This window comes from Rhyacophila brunnea, unplaced genomic scaffold, assembly GCF_057557595.1.
Source record: "Rhyacophila brunnea isolate RB1 unplaced genomic scaffold, BYU_Rbru_1.0 scaffold_2, whole genome shotgun sequence".
Taxonomy (NCBI): Eukaryota; Metazoa; Arthropoda; class Insecta; order Trichoptera; family Rhyacophilidae; genus Rhyacophila; species Rhyacophila brunnea.
This window is the reverse complement of record NW_028232859.1, coordinates 21,635,585-21,660,489: the sequence shown is the minus strand read 5'-3', so window position 1 is coordinate 21,660,489 and position 24,905 is coordinate 21,635,585. Positions and strand designations below refer to the sequence as shown.

Sequence of the window (24,905 nt, the reverse complement as noted above, 5' to 3'; positions counted from 1 at the left end):
ATCTATCTGTTTAAATATTTTTGGATAATTAGGTACATATTTTCACATAATTTCACATAAATACTGGACTTCAAACACTGAGGAATATTAAAGCTGTTTTGGAAAATCTATCAGATGCCTCAGATGTTTCAATTTTTCTAATTCAGAAATAGTTTCATTTACATACGCAATAATAACGTCTCTAGAAGTGGAAAGAAGTTTTTCCATGTACTTATAAAAATTTGCTAAGATCAAATCGTCAAAGATTCGCTTTCAAAAATTTGAAGCATTATTTTATTATTTATTATAATAAAGCGTTTTCTGATTGTGAATAAATAATAAATTAAACTGTTAAAATATATTTATGATTTATTGTAATAGGTACCTATTTTTGCTTTTAGCACATATTTATGAAATTTTATTAACATATTTTCCAATTAGGTATCTACATATTTTAGGTAAGTACCTATTATAAATTTTTTATAATCTAAAAATCCTAAGCCTAGTTATAACTTTATAAGGCGCTTCTTGTTTGTCATGGCCACGGAATATATCCGAAAGGGTTGTGAAATCAGAAAAAAACATGGTTACTATTCGTAACATAATTGATTTTTTACGACGCTGTTGAAATCATTCATAATTTATTTAAGTATTTTTTTTTTTTTGTGTTTTTACCGAGGCTTTGACTGCGCATAATAATTTTATTGTAAATGTAATTTTCATTCCATAAAAAAAAATGAAAAAAAAATACAAAAAAGTATGCCCCGGGTGAGGATCGAACTCACGACCTTAAGATTATGAGACTTACGCGCTGCCTACTGCGCCACCGAGGCTAGTTGACTGGTTGAGAAAATGTTCGTATCTAAATAATTAAGCCATGAATATAGTCACTTACTGATAGTAGCTGATCAACAGATCTGTGGAACGCTAAAAAGCGCATTTTTTTTGAATACCTACCTAGGTATCGATATATTGATAACTTAAACAAATTATTAAATTAAAATAAAGCGATTGATAAAAAAAGACAAGTCAGGCCGATAGCTGTGCTTAGGTATGGTATTATCAATTACGACAATTACTAATATGTATTACTGTTATGTGAGAGCTAATATAATAATTATTTGGTACCTAGGTACTTTCGTATATGTTAGTAAAAATACATATAGGTATCTACTAAGTACCTATATAATTATGATTTCGCCGATCCAAACCACTTCCGATCCTTATCGTTATCCGTCGTATCACTAATCAAAAGTACCTATTACTTACTTAATTACATATTATGCAACCTATACAACTAAGTGTTATGTGTTGTAATTATCTACTACTATCTACTGTTTATTTATATTTATATCACCATTATCGTCCACTGCTAGATGAAGGCATCTCCTAGCTAATTCTATTCCTCTTGGTCATAATGTGCTAAAATATGCTATGCTATGCTATATTTATAAGAAAATGGTGATGTACTTATTTATATCATCATAAGTCTGGCAGCGCTCGAAATGGAAAAAATTACGAACCGGAGCGCTCGATAATTTTACGAAAATATCAACACAATTATCTAATTTTATGCGTATTTTATAAAAAGAGTGTGTAAGATTCTTTTGTTATATTGCCGATCTAGCGCAGACGGTCAAATTATTTTTCCACGAGACGGAGCGAAAATTTTGGGGATCTTATGAACCAAAACGGCGCTCCGGTGCGTTCCTGTCCATTTTGAGCCCTGAAGTCTGGATGAATCCATTTCTAGATGAAGGCCTCTCTAATCTAATTATTAGATTAGAGATTAGATTATAATTATTATATTCATCTCGAATCTACTTATTACTACATTTATCAACATTTTTGATAGTTATTATACCCATGTAGGTACACCTATTAATTTCATTATTGTCATCATCAGCCTTCATTCATTATGTGAAGCTTAGCCGGTAAACCCGTTCTGGAGGGTTTTTTGAGTTTTGAGTAAATCGCGAGTACAAGCATAGGTATAATGATTTTAACTGTAATTTAATTTGTTATAATTTCTTCCGGTATACTTATAAGAAAAGGAAAATTAAATTTCAAACCCAATGTAAGTAAAAAGACAAAATACATGAGTGTAAGTAAGTCCCATATAGACGACAGAACGTGCACAGTGAATGGAGTCCCATTAGAGAGAACACATTCCATTATATACTTGGGTTGCACTCTGGATGATGACTGGAACCATACCACGGAATTGAGATGCCGAATCGATAAAGCCAGGGTGGCGTTTACTCGTCTAAAAAAAGTATTTTGTAGCCACGATATACACCTAGGAATCAGAACTAGAATGGTGAGATGCTACGTCTTCTCGGTCCTCTTATATGGAGTAGAGGCTTGGACGCTCACAGAAACGATTCTCAAAAAACTTGAAGCTTTTGAAATGTGGGTGTATAGGCGCATGCTTCGTATCAGCTGGAAGGACAAAGTTACAAATGTCGAGTTGATGTCAAGGATGAAAAAGACCAAAGAAATAGTCAAACTAATAAAAACCAGGAAACTGGCATACTTTGGCCACATCATGCGGCATCCCGAGAAGTATCGCCTTCTACATCTCATCATTCAAGGGAAGATCTCCGGTAAGCGAGGCCCTGGTAGAAGAAGAACGTCCTGGCTCAAGAACCTCAGGGACTGGTTTGAGCTCAGCACTCCATCCCTATTCAGAGCAGCGACGGACAGGGGCCAAATGGCCAAATTCATCGCCGACGTCCGATAACGGATATGGCACACAAAGAAGAATGTAAGTATGCCCCGTTTATAAGAATTTGTAATATTATATACCTACCCAGTGGCGCACCCAGGATTTAATATTGGGGGGGGGCAAGAAGGAGAATGTAAATTAGTCCCATAGGATCTTTTTCTTCTACACAGCCTAATTTCTCGTTTATCGGCCTTTTGTCTATTGCACTCGGTGTACCTACACCATGGTCCCAACATCCTGAAACGGGCCCTCAGGCTAGGATATTTAGCGGGCCCCCTACCCACCGCTAAGATTAAAGGCAGTGTGAAACACTACATTAACGTTTTTCAAATTGTGTTTTAGTTCAAATTAAAGGTACTCATACAGTGAATTATTGGCGATTTTTACTGTCAATTATCGACACATAATAATCAAAAAAAAATTATTGCACAATTATATAATTGAAAATATTCATGCGACTTTTTTTACTATTAAAGCTAATTTATGATGTGTTTATCTCACTTATCTGGTCAACCCGACACGCCGGGTCCCCCACAGCCCGGGCCCCCAGGCTAGAGCCCTGTCAGCCCTCCCCAGCCATGGCCTACACCACTCCGGAATTCGGGTGGACACCGAGAATTTTTTGACAGTTCCATTAGGGATTGGGTTTCTAAAAAAACCTAACATTAGTGTTTCGAAATTTTTGTGTTAGAAATTAAAATCTAAGAAATTTTTCTAAAAAGGGTGCTGGAGAATTACAAATAATTTTTTTGCCGTGTTTTTATTTGTCTAAGCCCAAAGGTATAGTTTATCGGCTTTCAATTTCAATGTTTAAAATCATTCTGATGATTTTGGGGGGTGCCAGGGCCCCTTGCCCCCCCCCCCCCTGGGTGCGCCACTGCACCTACCTACCTATTCATTTCGCCATTTTAATCATCTTTATTCAACACCTTTATTCAACATCAAAGCCTCTTTGAGCGAATTTCATTCCTCTCATTCATTGCAATGTTTTACATATATGTAGGTAAGTACTATATTTGTACTTAGGTACTTACCTATCTATGTCATTTTAGCATCAACAACTTAGAATTTAGATCAATCTGCTGCTAGATCAAGACCTATCCAAACGGCTTCCACTTCTCATTCTTCAAAATTGGTTATATTATAGGAGAGTACTTATTTATATCATTACCATTATCATACCTCATACATCTTCAAGCTAATTTAATTCTTATTAAATTCATTGTTATATATTTTTAAATGTGATGATAGTTATTATATTCCTATCCATTTTATCATTATCATGGAATGAATCCATTACTAGGTAAAGGCCTTTCCAAGCTACTCGGTTCTATGAATGGGTGTTGCCAGAAGATGGCATCGCTTCTTATGTCTTGATTGCAGAAAAAAATGCCTATTATAAGTACTAATTCAAACAACTTAAGTTGAGCTTTGAGCACTGCCGAACGTTGCGATAGTATTAATGAGCATAACTATCAACATAATTACACTTATAGTTACAATATTAATTATACCTAGTCCTGAAATTATGGCTACCGTTTGAATGGGTTAAGAAGATTGATGTGTAATAAAATAACAATAAAACAGCTTTGCTCTTCCTTCAAAATGTACACATACCTACTTAAGAAATTATTATTGCACCTTATTTCTTTTATTTGCCATCCTATCATGCAATATAATTTTTTACTGCGGCCATAATGCGATCGGGGCCACCCACGACGGATGCATTTCTCGATGTTTTATTTCCGAAAACCAAACCAATTCGTAAAATTCCAAACGATTCGGGTCCGCGCAGCGCGAGGGTCGCTGCGATTCGAGCGTAATTTTTTGTACATGCAATCGAAAACCGGTGGAATTTGTGAACCGTGAATAGATGGCACTCTTGTATAGGTGCGACGTGTGTGGTCTAGTGATATGAAACAGTTGGTATGCGTGTCAAAAAAAATATTATATAAATATGAAAATACAAATTATTCTTAGAAATTTAATATGATAACGATTAGTACTAAATTTACAAAAATAAATATTAGTAATCAATACAATTAATATGTCATATTTTTAATTTACACTACAATCCTATGTCGATCTACCTTTACGATAAATGCGCGTTATAAGTTAATATAACAAATAAGTATGGCAAAAAAAAAATCAGAATTTTCCAGACCTGAGATTCGAACCCAAGACCCACGGCTTTATAAGCCGACATATAATTATCACAATAATAAACAGCAGGAGTGTCGCATAAAACACGAAAATAAAGAATTTTGAATAAGTATGTAAATTGTAAGGAATATAATCCTATGGGAACATTATGGGAAAGATGTTTGTATCTTTATAATAATAAATAATCATAATATAACCATATCTTTTCTCACTATAGGTAGGTATCAACATTTATTAAATGATCAAAAAACATTTGTATAGGTACCTACCATGAAAGAGATTATTTTAGATGTCTTCGCTCTAAAGAGCAAAATCCGCGGTTATAGCATCAATTCAAGTATTTTTTTTTGTCAACACGCGTATTTATCATAATATACATACATCGAATTCAGAAAGTAAAACAATAACTACCTATATGAAACTTTTTATTGCAGTTTACATTCGACTCGTAACTTTTGAGGGATTATAAAGTTTGGAAACATTATTTTGTGTTCAATAGATACCATCGCAAAATCAATTTTCAGGGAGTTTGCAACGCCCCTGAGGATTGCTCGCGGCACACAGTTTGAGTACCGTTGATCTAATATATTGTTTCATTCATAAAATAAATATGAAAAATATGTAAGTATTGCGTTAAGATAATTAAAAAATATTATGCACATCTTCTTTTTTAACATTAACATGATAATAATGAAAAAAAAATTAAAACTAATATAAAATATGAATGTTATGTATTTCAGTAAAAAATATTTTACACCCTATAATATTGCGTATATCCATTGTAATAAGCCTAGAATAATATAAAAGACAAATAAAAAATATATATTTCTTATAGTTTCCATAAATTTGTCAGTCGCATTTATTATCGGGATAGAATACAAGCAAAACTTAATTGTGTAAAATAGAATATAAGTAAATAGTTTATAACATATCTACCACCTATTATAGAAATTTATTCACCAGTAGCGGCAATGGTTTACCTGCGGGCAGCTACATAATAATACAAATCTATTTAAAATTTAAATGGTTGTACACTGCTGTCGCTATCTCGCGGTGTTCTAAATTTGAATCTTCGGTAGCAACCGAACTGTCAAATGGATCTATCCAAAATGACATGCTACAAATTTCTATCTATGATTATTCCGATTTATAAAACGAAATGAAATATAAAAGAACACAGAAATGCTTTTAAATATTTATAAATATTTTTTTCGGTCTTTAAAATACGACGGTCGGCTCTTATTCAAAACGTTGGGCTTAGTTTAAAGTTAGATTTGCAATATTATCATTAAATTAGCATACTAGGTAATGAAATGACAGGTACGAATATTTTTTATCAATGACAATAATTGTACATCTATTTTACGTATCTGATTACACACATTATAAAAAATATAGGAAACATAATATTGACAATACAACAGTCAAGTAGCGATAAATTAAGTAACTAGGTTCATATTTATATTTTAGGTATCATCCGATTTGTATATTAATAATAATATTAAGAAATCTCAAGCAAACATGCGTTTCCCGTAAATAGTACCCAAACAGTTGTACAGTAAAAACGAAACAATGATGCGGTTCGTCGATTGTATATGAATGTATACATACGAATACGCGGTCATCGGCTGCCAGGCATTTATCACGGCTCCCCATACGCACGCACACTATCGACCGACCACATTATTGTTTCGTTTTGACTGTACAATATTTATTATGATTGCCATGCACATTACTGTCAATTACAATTTTACATCGAATTTGAACTAAATGGGAGATTTTTTTAAAACGCCGCTCAGTAAAATGCTTGACGAAGAACGCGTCATTGGGTCTCAATACTTTTCTGCCAACTGTCTGCAAAATTTGTACTTCGAAAATAATAAATACGTACAATTTACATATAACCATAAAGTTTACCTTTTCTTCATACATCCAAGTGCACAATCGTTTGTTTGAAACTTAACACGCGATATACACTTGCAAACATCGCTATCTAATCAAATATAGTTTGGACAGTCCGCTTTTGTTTCTGTCTGTTAATCATAACAACATTCCATGAGACCACGCATCGCTACTACCGACGAAACATTTAAAAAAGTCGCGGAAATATAATCATATTTACTTTTTTGTCAGTGCACTTGTACATGATTCTGGAATATGTACATTTTTATTCACGGAATACAACAATGCGTCTATACGTCTTGTACTTAGATTATAGAAAAATACTTGTATAAACATTTATAAATTTTCATACACCTTCATATAATATTTAATTGTTACGAGTAGACGTACTTATTTCTGGGAAACTAACCAACTAAACTAGAACAGATTCTAAAACTTATTTATTTGGCCCCAGAAATTTCCAGAAAAAGCAAGCATACTTTCAAATAAATATAAATATGCATGCGGTACTAAATTTGCATTCATGTAAGTACCTACCTATCTATATTTCTACCTATGAAACGAATATAGTAAGAAAAGATACATCGTTCGGGCTCTACTTTTGTTAGTAACAATCTTAAATCACCGCGATTCATAATAATTACATTTGCAGTCGCTTTCACTTTTAGTTGCTTTCCAGATTTATGATCATACTGAACCCAAATTCAACTAAAAAAGAAAATGCAATTAAAACTTTTGTACTATAGCTCATACTCCAGGATGAAGTGTAGGTATCTGCCCTTGTAGCCAATTTTTTGGTAGATAAATATCAAAATCAATTCCTCATACTTATATTGCTACTTTTATATTCGTGTGTGTTTGAACTTGAAAACGGATCCAAAATACAATCGGTTATGGTCATTATGAAGCTATCATCAAATCATTGATTGAAGTCAGCAAATATTCATCGTCTTCACCATAATATTCTACTGTTGATAGATTTGGAAAATGTCTGAAATCCCTCGTTCTAAATTCTAAATTATGTTTGAACAGAAGTACCTAGTTTTACCACAAATACAAAAAAATAACAGTTTATGTCATGGCTCATGATTAACCATGAATTAATACTATCTGGCTGACTGTAAGTAAGTACCTACTTCATTTAATTTGAATTGAAATTCTAATTTATTTTATGTTTTGTACTATTTATTCAATTTGAGTAATTTTTACGACGTTTATGTGAAATCGGTTTCGCAAAAATGACTCAATTGGAATGGTAGGTACAAACTCGAAACAATTATAAATTAATTATTTAATTTATTTGACTGTCAGTTTTGTTTACCATCTTTTTTGTAAGCGATACCCCAATAATTTGGTCGATTCCATTCTGTTATTTCAATACAATAAAGAATATAGAATAAACAGTCGTAAAGCACGATAAGTTGAAATTTACGCGTTTCACTGTCAGGTTTCATGTCAGCAACGTTTCAGACCTCGTCGTTTTTCTTTTGCGAAAAACGTAATTTATAGCAAACTGAAAAATAATTAAATATCTCAACTTGGGTGGTCCTCTAAAACTCTTTTGTCCCTTTTTATTCAACCTCCAATGAAAGTCAAAATAGTAATATGTAGGTACCTACTTATTGTTTTACGAATTGTATGAATTAACCCACTCGCTGTTGACCTTTTAATTAATATTTAATAACCACATTTAAATAGCATGCTAATTGTATCTAATGGCCACCTGATGGGCAACGCACCAGTTGCGTTGGACGCAGTAATCTATGATTGCAAGCTGCAACACATGCTCGTGCACGTCTATGCGTGGTTCATTTTCGTAGGACACTCACACATTCAAAAACCTGCGTCAAAATGTACTGTATTGGGATATACTAGCTTACTAGCAAATCGGAATTATATTTTATTAATCTGTTCTATGCTTCGAAAAATAAAAAAATAAATACATGCCTGTCTATGTCGCACCACGAGAAAGCGCATCAAAGTTAGATATTGGTGCATACAAGTTTGATACGGTCGACAGTTTCATATACCTTGGATCTCTTGTAACTCGACATAATGATATTACAGAAGAAATCAACAAGAGAATCATGTCTGCGAATAAATGCTACTTTGGGCTGTTAAGACATTTTAAGTCACGCATACTATATCGCCGAATTAAAGGTAGGTACTCTTTACAAGACATTTGTAAAGCCAGTGCTCACCTACGCATCGGAAACCTGGACATTAACTCTGCGAAATGAACGAGCCCTGAACAGTAGCGCACCCAGGGGGGGGGGGCAGGGGGCCTTGGCCCCCCCCAAAATATGAAAATCATCAGAATGATTTTACATATTGAAATCGAAAGTCAATAAACTATACCTTGGGCTTAGACAAACAACACGGCAAAAAATTATTTGTAATTCTCCGGCACCCTTTTTAGTAATATTTCTTAGATTTTAATTTCTAATACAAAAATTTCGAAACACTAATGTCAGGTTTTTTTAGAAACCCGTTCCCTAATGGAATTCTCGGTGTCCACCCGAATTCCGGAGTGGTATTCCGGTGGTGGTGGTGGTCATGGCTGGGGAGGGTTGACAGGGGTCTAGCCTGGGGGCCCGGGCTGTGGGGGGCCCGGCGTGTCGGGTTGACCAGGTAAGTGAGATAAACACATTTCATAAATTAGCTTTAATAGTAAAAAAAAGTCGCCTGCGGCGCTATTACACTTCATGACTATAAACATTTTAATTTATATAAATGTCCAATATATTTTCTGATTATTATGTGTCGGCAGCTCCATTATTAAAGTAGATGACGTACTGAAAATCGCCAATAATTCACTGTATAAGTACCCTTAATTTGAACTAAAACACAATTTGAAAAACGTTAATGTAGTGTTTCACACTGCCTTTAATCTAAGCGGTGGATAGGGGGCCCGTCAAATACCCTAGCCCAGTGGTCGGCAAACTCATTAGTCAATAGAGCCACATATCAACAGTACAACGATTGAGATTTCTTTTGAGAGCCAAATTTCTTAAACTTAAATTATATACGTAGGTAGTTTAGTTAAAGTCCTAATTAAATTATAGGTAGGTACACTGAATAAAACTGAATATCATACGTAATAATGATCTTATTTATTAATAAAAATTAAATTGTAAGTAAGGTATCCATAAAATTGAATCATGACAATGACTGACAAGCTCAATGTGAATAATGGCCTTGCACCTCCTTGTAAAGTTTGGGTAAGTCAGGTTCGTATGTTGTTGATTTAATTTTAAACACGATTCCAGGTTCTCATCAATAAATCGATTTCTCAATTTACTCTTGATTTCCTCTCTTGGAAATCTTTTTACTAACCACAAAACTTGCAATATTAACATTGTTGAAAGATTTTATTCAGTACCTAATTAAATACAGAACTTTATTTTTCTTGACTCTTCTCCTCAGCTGCTTTCTTCCTTGCATCATCGACAGAATATTTAGCGCAAAATTACGAGTTTTTAGTTGTAGTATCTCTCTAAATTTGAATGCGTCAATTTTTCCCGACACATAAATACAGGTCTGGAAGCCATTTAAGTTTTGAATAAACGCGAAGTCTCGGTCTATTCAACATTGTATTTACGGTTATCCTCTTCCATTTTCTTTGCTGCTTCTTTGTAGCCATGTCAAATATGACAGAGAGCATATGTGGCAGAGCCGCACTCAAGGGGCCAAAGAGCCGCAGTTTTCCGACCACTGCCCTAGCCTGAGGGCCCGTTTCAGGATGTGGGAGCCATGGTGTAGGTAAACCGACCGTAAAGACCGATAAACGAGATATAAGGCTGTGTTGTATTGAGTAGGTTGTGTATAATTTAAAGGCAATAATACTTTTTGTGTCCATTTTCAATTAATATGTTTGAACCTCAATATTAAAAAACCAAAAATCTGCAACATTCTGCGAAAAGAACGACTACACCCACTACGGTGGTGGTGTAAATCAAAGGAACATTTTTTTCGGTGGAATTCGGAATAAATATTGTATTGTTGTTTTAATTTAATAAAACGTATTTTTTTTTTTAGTACTTATTCCACTTTTATTAAATAGATTAGGACCGGTTTCGTCCGCCTCTGAGGGACATTTTCAAGTAGTTGAAAATGTCCCTATGTATATCGCCATGTATTGTGAAAATATGTAAAAATATTTATATGAAGAAGAAAAAGAGCCTATGGGACTAATTTACATTCTCCTCCTTGGGCCCCCCCCCCAATAATAATTCCTGGGTGCGCCACTGGCCCTGAACATCTTTGAAAGAAAAATTCTCCGCCGTATAGGTATATGGACCGATCAGTGACGGCACCAATTGGAGGAGAAGATATTATAATGCTGAGCTCTACGGGCTGTACGAAGATTGCAGCGCAGTTCAATCAATTAAGATTGGGAGACTGCGATGAGTGGTCATATGCACCGTATGAATGATAATGAACCGGCAAAGAGAGTGATGTCCAGCAATCCAATAAGGCGTAAAAGAAGAGGCAGGCCAAAGATTCGCTGGTTGGATGGAGCTGCCAGTGACTGCCGTATTCTGGGGGTACCGAATTGGAAAGCAGCCACACTGCATAGGGACAGGTGGAGGGAGCTGTTGGAGGTGGCCAGGACCCACACCGGGTTGTCGCGCCCCTGATGATGATGATAATGTTCTATGCTTCCAAAGATACTTCGAATTCTTAATTTTTGACCTTCACATGGGACGTTGGCTCGATAACTTCTCCATCATCATCAATGTATTGCTTTTTACATAACTTAGATCGCCAGGGCTAGGCCCTATATGTCTTTCATACCTGGGATTGTGATATTGAAAAGCTTTTGGCTGCTGCAAAAGATTGCAAATTTATAGACCGATGAAAAACAGCTTTTCTCTTTGTAACAATCCTAATGTTTGCAATTGAACATTTTTTTAAAGAATAGCTGTTATCTGATGAGGCAATTTATTGCGAAAGGAGAAAAATCTTCATATGCGGCCATTCATGATCATATTAGCGCGGTTGTTTATTGGTTTGACATACGGCATGAAGTAGGTGGATTGGTAGGTAGGTGCGCGGGTTCAAATCTCGGGAAGAGGTTCAAAAATCGTAGGCGTGGCCGGACCACACACGACGTCGGCTGAGTTAACTATCACACACACTCTAGTCACTTTAGTTGTGGGTAACTAGTTAGTTCCGGTTCGATGAAAACTCGACACTCCATCGCGATCAGATTAATAATAATTCAACTTCAAACAAGAAACCTACCTTGGTACATAAAGAATTTTACTTATATACTTCGTGTCGTGTCCGGAAATTCGAACGTCTGTATTTGACCGTATTACAGTTCACTGTGAGCTGTTCTATCGGAAACCGTTGCTGTTCATGTCTAAATAAAACATTTAAAAATATGTATTAATGAAAACCACTGGAATACAAGGGAAAGACAAAAGAAAATAGGTAAATTAGAAATACAATCATATTGTATGTACTTATATAATATTATGTATGATATAAATCAGTGAATTTCAACCTTTTTTACTTGACGGAACCCTTAGAGCATTTTGTAAAATCTCAGGGATCCCTTGTTTAGATCAAGCCTATCAAGATGGCTAAATACAAAAGTGACGTGTAAATGACTAAAGGCTCGATGACATTGAGCTACTTTACGAGCTGCTTGTTGGCGAATTTACAACCTGCTTGTAAACTCGCCCAGTGTCATCATCGAACAAACTAACAAGCGGATTGTAAAAAATCCAACGAGAAAAGTTGAAAACCGGTCTACTTTACACGCTGGCGTATGGGCCTATCTGCGTCTGCGCAGTAGAGCGATAGTGGCGACCTCCCGGTAAAAAAACGAACTACGTCCTGTCAAAATAGTCGCTAGCTTGTGGCTTCTGAGCGAGAAGTATATTAGTCTATGGAGCGAGTGGAAAGGTGTGTCATCACAATCGCACTAGCTGACTCGCCCGCTTTTAAATTCGCCAACAAGCAGCTTGTAAAGTAGCTCAATGTAATTGACGCATAACCAGTGATATATCCAAATACTTTCGCCATTTTATTATTTCTACTTGGCTATCTTTAAATAAATTAGGTAAGTAATTAAAATTCTGATATATACAAACATTCAAGGAAATTTAGTACCTGGCAGAATCTATTCTCAAAAGTGGTATGTTCGTATTCCTTCCTCAATAAGCCACTACCTTCTAATAAACTTCCCTTAAAAAACCATATACTACCTACCTGTACTAGACTAGACTGATAGTATCTAGGTATGAGTAACTATGCACCTAATACTTTCGACATTCATTAATGACGAGTGACGACGTAATTCGCGGTATGCCGCGGCACATCGGTGTGCCGTGAGACGGTGCTAGGTGTGCCGCGGTGCATTGGTTCCAAACAAAAAATCGCAAATAATTTTGTATATTATACAATAATGACGTAATAGCCAAATTTGCGTGCGTGGCTGGTAATATATTTGAGCACCTTCATGAACAATGCAATGTCAGAATGAAAATATATTGATATGGTCTGATAAATTAGAAGGATTCAAAAATAAACACGAACTTTGGCAGGAGTTATGACAATTATCTCTACAAATGTACCAAAGGACCTACCAGACCACCATTGAAAACAAGCAATTAAATATTTTGGATCCGGCTCAAAAACATTTAACTTTGCTGTAAAATAAATTTCATCATTACTTTCATACAATCAATATGACTGGATTCGAAACCCTTTTGCAACCAATGCCGAAAACTCTATAGAAGCGCTTTCCCTACAAATTTGATAGAAATTTGTTGAATGAGGAACGACGGGACGAATATCCTTGGATTTCCGACAAGGCTATCGCAGTAACTTCGGCTCCCATTTTCTACGACATATCTAGGTGAAGAAAGTTTTTCAACGCAAGTTATAATTAAAAATGATAAGCAGTCGTGCTTGACGGGTCTGACCAAGAACTTAGGGATGCTCTTTCAAATATCAAGCCAAAATATAAAAAAACTTTTACGTTCACTGAAACAAGCTCAGGCTCACATTAATAAGTTATTATATTGATAATACAATTTGTATAATACAAATAAGTACATGGAAATAAGTACATTTAGTTATTCCAAGTGTGTTATGTATACTTATTTAAGAATTAGTTATCAAATAAAAAAACAGGAATTAATGTAATTTTGGTGCATGGCCCCCAGGCTCAGGAGGGGCGGAGTGGTAGGTCAACAAAATACGTGAGATAAACACAAATTACAAATTTGCTCTAGTAGTAAAAAAAGTCTATTTTTGCGCTATTTCGCGACGCAGGCATTAATATTTTTAAATATACGATTGTGGGATACCATTTTTCATTATTGTTTTAATACTCGACAACCAATTATTCTTAGCCCGATACCTAACCATAATTCAAGTGAATGTATTGATAAATACAAAAAATCACTAAACATACAATTAATTTTACCTCGAACACCATTTAGAAAACGCTACTTTAGGGTATTACACTGTCTTTAACCTAAGCGATAGGTAGGGGGGCCCGCTTCAGGATGTGGGTCCATGTTTTGGTGTATTTGTGGTGTGCCGCGGAGTTCTGGGGAGACTTTTGGTGTGCCGTGGGTTATAAAAGTTGCGGAGCACTGCTTTAGAGAATGACTATTAATGAAATTATTGTTCAGTTCTTTAAAAGAAATGCTTTTATTAGACATAGTGTATTATAGTAAAATATATTTTTCTAATGTAAGATAGTTTTACTAGTTTGATGTCAATGGCATGCAGATTGTCTACTAATACTTGAAAAATGTGGCATTTCAGTGTATGTAGGTTGCCTGCCAAGTTATATAATAAAATAACATAATATAATAGTTACCTACCTCTCATTCACATTCGTTTCAGATTGGACTCACAGCTTGCCAAATTAAAAAAGATTAATTGCTTTCATTCATACAAAGTCGACACTACCTACTTATTATTATTTTATTTTTTAAATGTATTGTGTCTGGCCGCTGACTCTCTTGGTTTATTTGTGGGACCGTTTTTAATGCTCAAATATATTCTTACTACAGCTCGAATCTAGCATCGACTTTCCCTAGTGACAGTATTTTCCCTTTATTTTCCTATACCTATGCCATGGCACATTTTGCGACTCACTGGATAAGGGCTAGCGCGGGGCTAACGCTCGCTAAAATTCTTAGCACAATTAGTTATGTCAACTACCCCCACCCATTACGACGGCTCGCTCGATGCAAGATGCAACGACTGGGGCCTTATGTCAGAACTTACGAGTTGTAGTCGCCCGGTCGACATGACGTCATATGACATCATTGTGACGTACTACCGGAGTGATAATAGCATTCGAGAAAATAACGCTAGTCAAATGCTGGCGTTATTCATTGTCCCCATACACAAATAGGTGTTTCAGCGTAATAATATCTATGGTGAGCAGTGTGTGTTGGGCGGCTTGCCTCGAGCGTGTATTGGCTGACGTCACAATACGTCATGTCGTCGGGTGACTTGATATCACTAGTTAGAACATAGGGCTGCTGGTCGGTGAACATAACGAGACGACTGCGGAGGTAATAAGATGAGGTAAAATATGCATGAGGTCGTATGGGGGAATGGGGCATCACCGTGGGTCGAAAACGTCTGGTAGTTTGCCCACCCACCAGCCGTTCCGTCGAGTTGCAGTGGCTGGTCGTTGCAATGGGCGGGGGGGGGGGGGCACCAAGTTTTACAATGAAACATAATAAAATATATTTTCCTTAATGAAACTTCCTAAGTTTCACTACAGAAACCGCAATAACAATACTAACATAAGTGACGTAGCTATAGGTAGGTAAGTAACTAATGCGAGTAGCAACCACACACATTGAAATCGACATAAAGAGATTGCTGCCAGCGTCCAGCACACAGTGTGAACGATTTCACTAGCACTGACACTGGTTTCCATCTTGTAAATATGTACGTAATGCAGAGTAAAGGATCTGATAATATCAGATATGTACCTACTCATTATTTTCATTATTATCAGATACTATTATTATTTGTAATGTAGGAAAATTCCCTTAATTACAAATAATAATAACTCTACGCTCGGAGAGAATCATTATACGCGACAATTGAAAATTTGATAAAATGACCCTATCGATAAAAAGGTTAATCAACAATGATTTTTATTACTCACTGCATTAACTTTTCCTTTAAGTTGATCACTTTCGTAGATACAAATTATTACCTATTTTCATTCGTTCAATTAAAAGTCAAACTTCGTTCTAGCGAGCTTTGACTCATTTAATATTTTGAATACAATTAAACCTCGATTGCATATTCAGATTATTTAAGTGAAGATAGTCCGGAAAATCAGGCGCAGAAAAATGGTTTGAAGAAGTCCATTTTGAAAAAAATAACCATAATATTTTAGCATGGATATATGCTTTTGCCTTGACCTCCCGGGCGGATTCGTTACGAAAAATCGCACCGGTATAACGAAATATCATGTCACAATTTGTAGCGCGGCCGCTAGACTCCAGGCGGGCGCGAGCGGTATAAAGTATTAACAAATTTCAAGCTGTTCTATATATTTTTTAATGATAAATGTAGAGTTGTCACTTCATAACTTTGCGCTCCATAATATATTTTATTAAATATATTAGATAGGTACTTATTTATTTATTACTACATATATTAATACAAGTGAATATCATTTGATCTAATTTAATGCGAGGTACCTAATCAGTCGAAGAGGCGTATCAGTGCAGTAAAAATGTGAAAAAAGAAAACCAACATTTCAACACTTCCATGAAGGAAACGTTCGGACTTCTGCTGATGACGAATCCAGCTATCTCAACTACTCGTGGTGGGTCGTGCACCGATTTGATCTTCGCTCGCCACATCGACAAAATTCATTCTAAAAATTACATAACTTATTTCAGCTATCATAAACCCATATTGACCATTACTTCTAACGATTATGTGTAGCAAATACTTACGCACCAACATTACTATATGAGTTCATACATTTTAAGAAAAGTGCAATAATTCTTTGAATACTACTTTGGATTCGGTTACTTTAACAAATAATTTTTCTTTCGAATTTGGACAACAGCATTCAGAGAATCAGTAGTTTGCCTCCATATCCATATTTATTAAGAGCGTAAGTACCTACATAAGTGAAACGGCAAATAATTTTCAACAGTATGTGGGACGTATTTTCGGCCGCGTTGCCAGTCGGAGAGCGATAGTCGACTTGTGAGCAGGTCAATTTGTTTTGTGATGGCGTCGGAGGAATATATTCTAAAATCGTGTAAAGATGACTAAAAAACGTTCCGCATGTGCTTGAAAAAGAAAATATTTGAATGAATACACTATTATTATTACGAATATAATAATAAACATAACATTAATGTTAAATTATATTTCGTTCGGCTCGCGTCATTTGCACAATCTGCGCATCGCCTAGTCACGATCTTTTTAGATCATGCCTCAGCTGAGGTATATATAGCCTTAAGTAACCATCATCTGAGGGGCCCAGGGGGGGCAAAGCCCCCCCCCCCCCCCCCGCGAGACGCAATGCGCCGAGTTTTCTTGAATTTATACTGTTGTATTTTGTTCTGGACAGCAGATGCCCACAAACCTTAAATTTCAATATCAAACAGCTAAAATACCTAGCATAAAATATTTTAAAAATCATTATGAAGAGACTAATTTTATAGAAGTTCACAAAGAGAATATGGTTGTTTAAATATGTTAATAATAGACACACAATGTGACATAATATTATTACATAGAAAACGGTTGATTATATTATAAAAATGAAGACCAAAAATATGATAGCGGTGGGATTCGAACCCACGCCTCCGAAGAGACTGGTGCCTTAAACCAGCGCCTTAGACCGCTCGGCCACGCTACCGATGAAGCTGCGCGTGTTAGAAAGCCGTTGGGTTCAACATTTCGCAACCGAACTACTCTCCAACAAGAAGATTTAGGCAAAAGCCGGAAGGTGCTGTTGTCGGCTAAATGGGAGGAGCTTGTTAGTTTATAATGGAATTGCGGTTAAAAACGCGAGGAGCTTGTTAGTTCAATCTAGCAGGTGCCGTTGACTTCCACATTTACTCCGCCTACTACTCATAGCTTCACGTCGCTTCAACCTTAAAATGACGCACTTTTTCAGACACATTCCCCTTACCCAGACACACCGCACTTTGAGTCTAGCTATAAACACCTGGCCTGCAGGTATAAGGCGAGCTGGCGCATTCACAGGTGGTTATCGATTCCGCGTTAGTGTCCGTGCGTGTCGTCCGCGCTCATACTAAATAATAAAGCAAATATTGCATGTCCTAAATAGTTGCACCGATTTATGAGTACCATCGGTTTTCTAGTAGCCACAGGTCTTGCGTGTCGTATAATGCCGAGAGGAGTGTGACCAGCGAAATCATCCGGGTCATGATCCTCAGTCATAAATCAGGTACTGACGAAGAAAAAGAAGAAATATTACATTTTCCTAAATATTTTTTATTAATTTTTCTGTTTCTGGGCGGGGGGGGGGGGGTCCGGATCCGAAAACCCCCTTTTTATGTGCGCCTGCAGATAATCGATACAATAATTATACAAGTTTACAAGTTCTAGATAATCTAGATCAGTCTTTCTCAAAATGGGCGATAATGCCCCCTTGTGGGCGCTGGAGGCTTTCAGGGGGGCAGTAGAAGGCTCAATGAAAATTAGGAGGCATTAAGGAAATCTAGAGGGGCGACGGCAGACAAATTCTATCTATAAAAATCCGACGGAATCTAGACACTATACCACTTAAGATGCGATTTACTACTCGAATGCTTGGAGTCGCTTACGTATGTATAATGTGGATGCAGCTTTACGTAGTCCATGGTTTATCCGAAGATTCATCCTTCAAGTTAGATAAGTTGTAAATGCAAAGCCTTCTTTTAGTGTTAATAAAAATACTTCTAAACATGTTTAAGTATCAGTTTTATTTCCTCTCATTGAAACATTCTTTGATCTCAGAAATAGGATATCTGTGACGCTACATTTCAAACTCAGCCATGTCCATAATGGATGAAAAGGAGAAAAACACCTTTTTTGTTTCTTCGTGTACACGGTCATGAAGGTGAAAGTTTATATTATTGCGATTATATAATGTTTTAAATTAATAAGATCCACATTATTAGTTTTCATGTAATTTTCATAGATTCTTCAAAAAGTGGATTTTTTATATGGACATGGCTTAGTTTGTCACAAAATAAGCCAAGTCCACGCGGACTTGGCTTATTTTGATATTTCCGTGGCAGCCATTTTACTAGCTATGATTGTGTCATTCTTCTGGGCTGGACTTAGGAAATGAAAAAGGGCAAAATTATAAATAAATGTTGATGATAACATAAATTTATTTTTAGAAAATTTTCTCAATATAATAGGTATTATTAACTTAAGAGGCGTCTGCATAGAACAGCAAACTATATTTAAGGGTATACTTCAGTTGAGGCATGGTCTAAAAAATCGTGGCTAGGCGATGCGCGGATTGTGTAAATGACGCGCGCCGAACGAAATATAATTTGTTGTAAAAATCCAACATGCATCCATTTAATGTCATGTTTATTGTTATATTACTAATACTAATAGTATATTCACCGACATGTTTTCTTTTTTAAGTACACACGTAAAGTTTTTTAGTCATCCTTACACGATTTAAGAATATTTTCATCCGACGCCATGACAAAACAAATCGACGTGCGGACACCTCGACTTTCCGTTTGCGATTGGCGACTAGTGAGAAATTTCGTCGCACCTACTGTTGAAAATTATTTGCCGTTTCACTGAAGTACGCTCTTAAATAGACATGCACGAATAATTATTATTAAAATCTTTAAGTTAATTAAGGAGTAGGTTTGATATATGTGTTTTTTTAAGAAGTACAAAGGGTTCTAAGTCTCATAAATTAGAATTGTATAAAACCAAATTTATATTCTCAGTACTGAAAATGTCAAATGCGACCCTGCTTGACACCGGACGCTTTTTAGGATGCAGGTTAGACAGAATAAAACTTACCGATTTTCCCTATCTTTGGCGCGTTTTGTCGATTCTGCCTTAATTATTCGTTTTCTCGCCTTAGCAGGGGTCACTTCTGATATTTGAAACATTATTTTTATTAATTATTTCTATTAAAAAATGTCGAAAAAGACACTATTGACACTCACTCACTCAACGGTTCGTAAACAACTGACGGCTATGTTGTTGTAATCGCCTTCACTGATTGGCCTGAATGGACATGGTTGAGTGTGATAAAATGACTTCAGTGGATATGGGTGGGTTTGAAAAAACTGTTCATCTTTAGCTTCCATTTATTTATTATACAGACGGATTTGGATGGTTTTGATAATGCAGAAATGTTAGAAGGCATTAGTTCTTCCGCAAATCACAAAAAAGTCAAAAATACCTAAAGGTGGACTTGGCTGGTTTTGAAATGTAGCGACACACTATCTTAGACTATAGATATCTATCTTAGACTATAGTATAATATTGCATGTTTAAAAATTATAGGTATTTGTAATAATTGTTTTTAAGATACGCAACAGATGGTAATGTAAAAAGGCAAGTTAAAAAATATGGGGGGCATTAGATTTTTTCTCAAGCGGTGGTCGAGATAAGTTTAAGAACCTGTGATCTAGATTCTACTGAAAATATTCGTTATCAGTAAAATATCATACAATGTATTTACAGACAATTTACTTGTAGGTATCTGTCCCACCGTTGACCATGATTTCATTCATGTTATGATAATATTGTAATATGTGATGGTCGGGTGATCGTTCATTTGATTTTTACCGACATATTTTCTAATTATTAATGGTTTAAAACAATCTTCTGCGGTTTATATATTTGACGGTTTGCTTCGATGATTCGCTCCAACTTCTTGGATAATCATAGCACGATAGACATGAGTGACATGACGTAGACTCATCATAGCCCTTCTGCGAATTATAATTACTTATTTTTTTAAAGGAAATGTTTTGATGACATTTTTTGTTTAATCTCATCATTGACGCTCGGCGATGACAGGATGCGGTCAGTGAGATAATAATAATTGTATTTTAAATCAACATTTTCCATTTAAAGTTAAGATAATATTAAATTTACAATATTTACATCCACAATCTAGTTACATAATAATAAATTGGATTAGTTCATTATCTCTTCCGCTCATTGATGACTCTGATTCTAACTACAATGTTGACAATTCGAGTCAGTGTTGCCATCTTTTTCTATGCTGATTATACCTAGTACAATGGCGTAAAATATATAGTATTTCTAAAAAATATATAGTACAGGAACATTCTTCGTCTTGAATCCTTTAAAATTATAGTATTTTGGTATATTTGGCATAAAATTGTAGTATTTTACATTTTTCGCAGAATTAAAATTATAGTATTGTACCATAATTATAGTACGGTTGGCATCACTGATTCGAGTGCTTTTCGCAGTGTCCAACTTTTGCGTTATCTACGTTTGAAGTGCTGTTTTGGTCTTCTATTTTTTGGGAATTTACGATTTTAATTGGTTAACTGAAAAATAATATAGAATTAAAGCAGTTTTTTTTCAGAAAAAGGGACACTGCTCAAACAAAATATTGTCCTTTTAAACAAAAGTTGGATGGTCACCGTAGTTATGTCAGATTTCGACTCAGTTCGTAATTTTTCTGCGAAAAGAATAATTATTGTGACCATCCGTCCTATATTTTATTTTAGATGAAAGTCAGTGGCAGGGATATAATATTATAATACGCATTGATTGATTTTTAGTTTTGACTCCAATTTTGACCAACAAAATAAAAAATACCTGAGTAGTACCTGAAAGAGCAAAAGTACCTGAAATTCGTTTAGGTTTAGGTACATCCTTAAACAGAAATTACTCATTAGTTTTTATAAAAAATGACAGTGACTGATGACTGATGAGTGATGACTGATGACACATAATATTATAATATCCATTAATGGTTTATTTTGTTTTGTTATTGTATTGTTATGAGCCTGCTTGATATTAGTTGCAGTGATTTTGTACTGCTTTGAGTAATATGTTGTACTTGGTATCTACACAATTTGTGAGAAATATCTACGCGTCCTTTTAGATTTTTAAGTAATTTAATAATTGTATGATTGGTGTGAACTGTTCAAGGGTCCTTTTAAATTTCTGATGAATCGATTGGGTCAAAAAAAATCGTATTTGATGTCAGTAAGTAGGTACTCACCTTGTTAATTATGGTGGGTGTCCTAAAGATTTGTTTAATTTAAAAAAAACGCACAGGCTTACGCACAGTCTTACACATGAATAAAAACACATGTTTTATTTTTACATATTCCACCAACAAAATATGGTCACCCCAGCGGCAAGGGAAGAGCAGTATGCTGAGCTTGAATTACGGTGTAGAATTTAGATTTTACGAAAGAGCTCACCGTATCCACTACTCACTAATAGAATCTGATCACTGATTCGAAAAAAGTTAATTTTTTCAAAATAAAAACTTAAGTACTTATTACAGTGTGATTTGTAAACGTCATTTATATTATTATATCAAGTATTACTCGATTAAATGTTTTAAGTACTTAATTTAATTAGAAAATGTAAGTAGGTACTTACTATGTTTATCGCGTCTATCCGACTTCATAAATCATTGGATAGTCATAAAATGGCATTTGTATTATCAATAATAATTAGATATTAGATCTATCCTCGGCGTCCGAATTCAGCGAGTAATCAGCCTACATCTTGGACAATCAAAAACAGCAGCTCTTTACATTGGCGTCGAGAGGGGGGCAGTCGCGCTCTCAAGAAGTCAATGAAGGGGGGGGCAGGGGGAGCAGGCCACCCGCGTCGCATCTCACGGGTGGTCTCCGCCGATCAATTAGAGCCGCACGCGCCTCCGCCCCGCGCATGCCAGCATACATGCACACACACACATCGGCAATTGCGCGCACACATTTTCACCAGACTCGCGCTATTTATTCGCGCACCGACTAGAGATGCTCCGCTGAAAGATTAACATCAGTATCGCTGACCAGTACTCGCTACATTATCAATCTGTTATAACTGCTAAATCTAATCACTTAAATCGTATTGAACTATTGAGACTATTCAGTAGCGTGCGCTGACTTGCTTGTAGGGATGCCGTTGACAAATACACATTCAAACCCACTATAATTATGTTACATATTACTACTTACGTATCTACTTAAATTGGTACAAAATGCGGTTGTTTTAACCGATAAACAAAAATAATATGATGTATGACTTTAAGACCCTATTCGTCTTATTATGCCATCCCTTAGCGGAGGTCGGCCACCATCAAGGCGATCTTATCTTTGTCGTCTGCTACCCGGAACAGTTCAGTGGAGCTGCACTCGTACCAATCACGGAGGTTTTTAAACCACGAAATGGGGCGCCGTCCTCTGCTACGCTTCCCATTGATCTTTCTTTGAATGACAAGTTGGGGAATGCTGTATTTTTGTCCTCTCATAATGTGGCCGAGATACTGTAGTTTCCTGGTTTTGATACTACGTAGAACTTCTCGGTCCTTCCCCATTCGATTGAGAACTTCAACATTTGTCACCCGGTCAGTCCAAGGAATTTTGAGGATGCGTCTATACAGCCACATCTCGAAAGCTTCAAGTATCCGTGATCCTATACATGGTTTAAATAAAACGCCGATATGTATAATATAAATGTCAAAATTTGTTCCATTGGTCCTGCAGCATCAGATGCTAGTATGATTAGTCTTCAGGTCTTTTCTTCTACAGAAAACAACAAACAGATTTGGCACAGTGGCTAGAAATCGCAGTTTAAAGAAAATAATGTGTCAAATTAGTCATCAGAATAATTGCACTATTTAAAATAATTTTCCAGGATTTTTACAAGGCTGTCTTCCAACCCCTAAGCGATTTCAAATTAGTAATACCCGGTGCAAGTAAACAAATCTTACATGTACCTATTTACATATTTGATTTATGCACTAAGCCTAAAGTATTTTTTCAACCGGCACATTTTTGAATTAGCACCAAGTGGTAAACATGTAGACACATAATATAATATAAGGTGAATAAATTGGTAGGTATTTAGAAGAATAAACCGAATGTAACCGGAAACTAGACTTTGCACCCCGGCTCTAGGATGAAAATGATGCATTTTTTTTAAACATAAGTTATCAATTTTTTTATTTTTTACCACATATTAGGTATATTACTAATTAATACAAGTGAATATCAATTATCTAATTTTATGCGAGGTAATCAGGCGTATCAGTGTAGTAAAAAGTGCAAAGTTATACAACGTATACCTACCTACTCTAAGATTCTACAATCGTTAATAAATTTATATAAGTACTTCTGGTTCATAAATTAAATAAATACTAGTTACTTCTTGTAAGCATCCCTGTTCATCTGAGTATGGAGTCGCGACGCTATTATTGTTTTGCTAGTTGACATTTTGTCACTTGAATATTTTTATTATTTATTTTACTCTGTACTGAATGGGATTTCAGTGACGCCACTGGTTTACCAGTAGTTGATTGCATTATTTATTATTATGCAAAGTATATAAATGATACATAAATACATGATTATCATGAAATATGAAGGTTTGTGGGTACATTTGCATGTTTTATGTTAAATTTCAATCTACCGATTGACACAGTCTAAAAATAGGTAACCTTTACCTTATTTAATTTATGATAATTTTATATTGAGCTACCTACCTATTAAATTTAATATTGTCTGACAATTAATATTCGCTGGATTTTGCTATTATTTAAAGGCAAACAAACCATATAGAGATTTTATACTTAAACTTAATACCTATAGGTACATATAATTATAAGAAAAACTGTTTCCTCGTATGGTCGCAGTTTTTAATTAAATGATCAATAATAACAGACTTTTCCCAATGTCCAATAACAAATTTGAAATTTAAATTAATACCGACTTACACGTCATTAATCATAGGTACCTACTTGATGTAAAGGCAGTTATCAGACAAATTTAATGTTTAACATTTTACGGAACTCCGATTCGAAATCCCAAATCCGCTAAAAATACAATAAGTAGGTAGGTACCTACTCAAAATCAGTGTTACCCAAGATTTGAAGCGTAATTGGCAACAT

The 24,905-nt window shown here is 35.4% G+C and overlaps 1 protein-coding gene and 2 non-coding genes across 3 annotated transcripts; 1 reads left to right on the top strand and 2 right to left on the bottom strand.

The window, feature by feature from the left end:
- Positions 1 to 739: 739 nt before the first annotated feature.
- Positions 740 to 812, bottom strand: TRNAM-CAU (transfer RNA methionine (anticodon CAU)). Its single transcript has one exon. It is a non-coding gene; the product is annotated as a tRNA-Met (tRNA).
- A 1,484-nt stretch (positions 813 to 2,296) lies between these two features.
- On the top strand, positions 2,297 to 2,722 carry LOC147072049 (uncharacterized). Its single transcript, XM_085946579.1, has one exon. It carries the CDS (start codon positions 2,297 to 2,299, stop codon positions 2,720 to 2,722), a length of 426 nt encoding a protein of 141 aa, XP_085802705.1.
- A 14,853-nt stretch (positions 2,723 to 17,575) lies between these two features.
- On the bottom strand, positions 17,576 to 17,657 carry TRNAL-AAG (transfer RNA leucine (anticodon AAG)). The gene has a single exon. It is a non-coding gene; the product is annotated as a tRNA-Leu (tRNA).
- Positions 17,658 to 24,905: the final 7,248 nt, after the last annotated feature.

Excerpts from the sequence above, each read along its gene's own strand:
- LOC147072049 (XM_085946579.1), top strand. The coding sequence starts at position 2,297 with ATGGTGAGATGCTACGTCTTCTCGGTCCTCTTATATGGAGTAGAGGCT.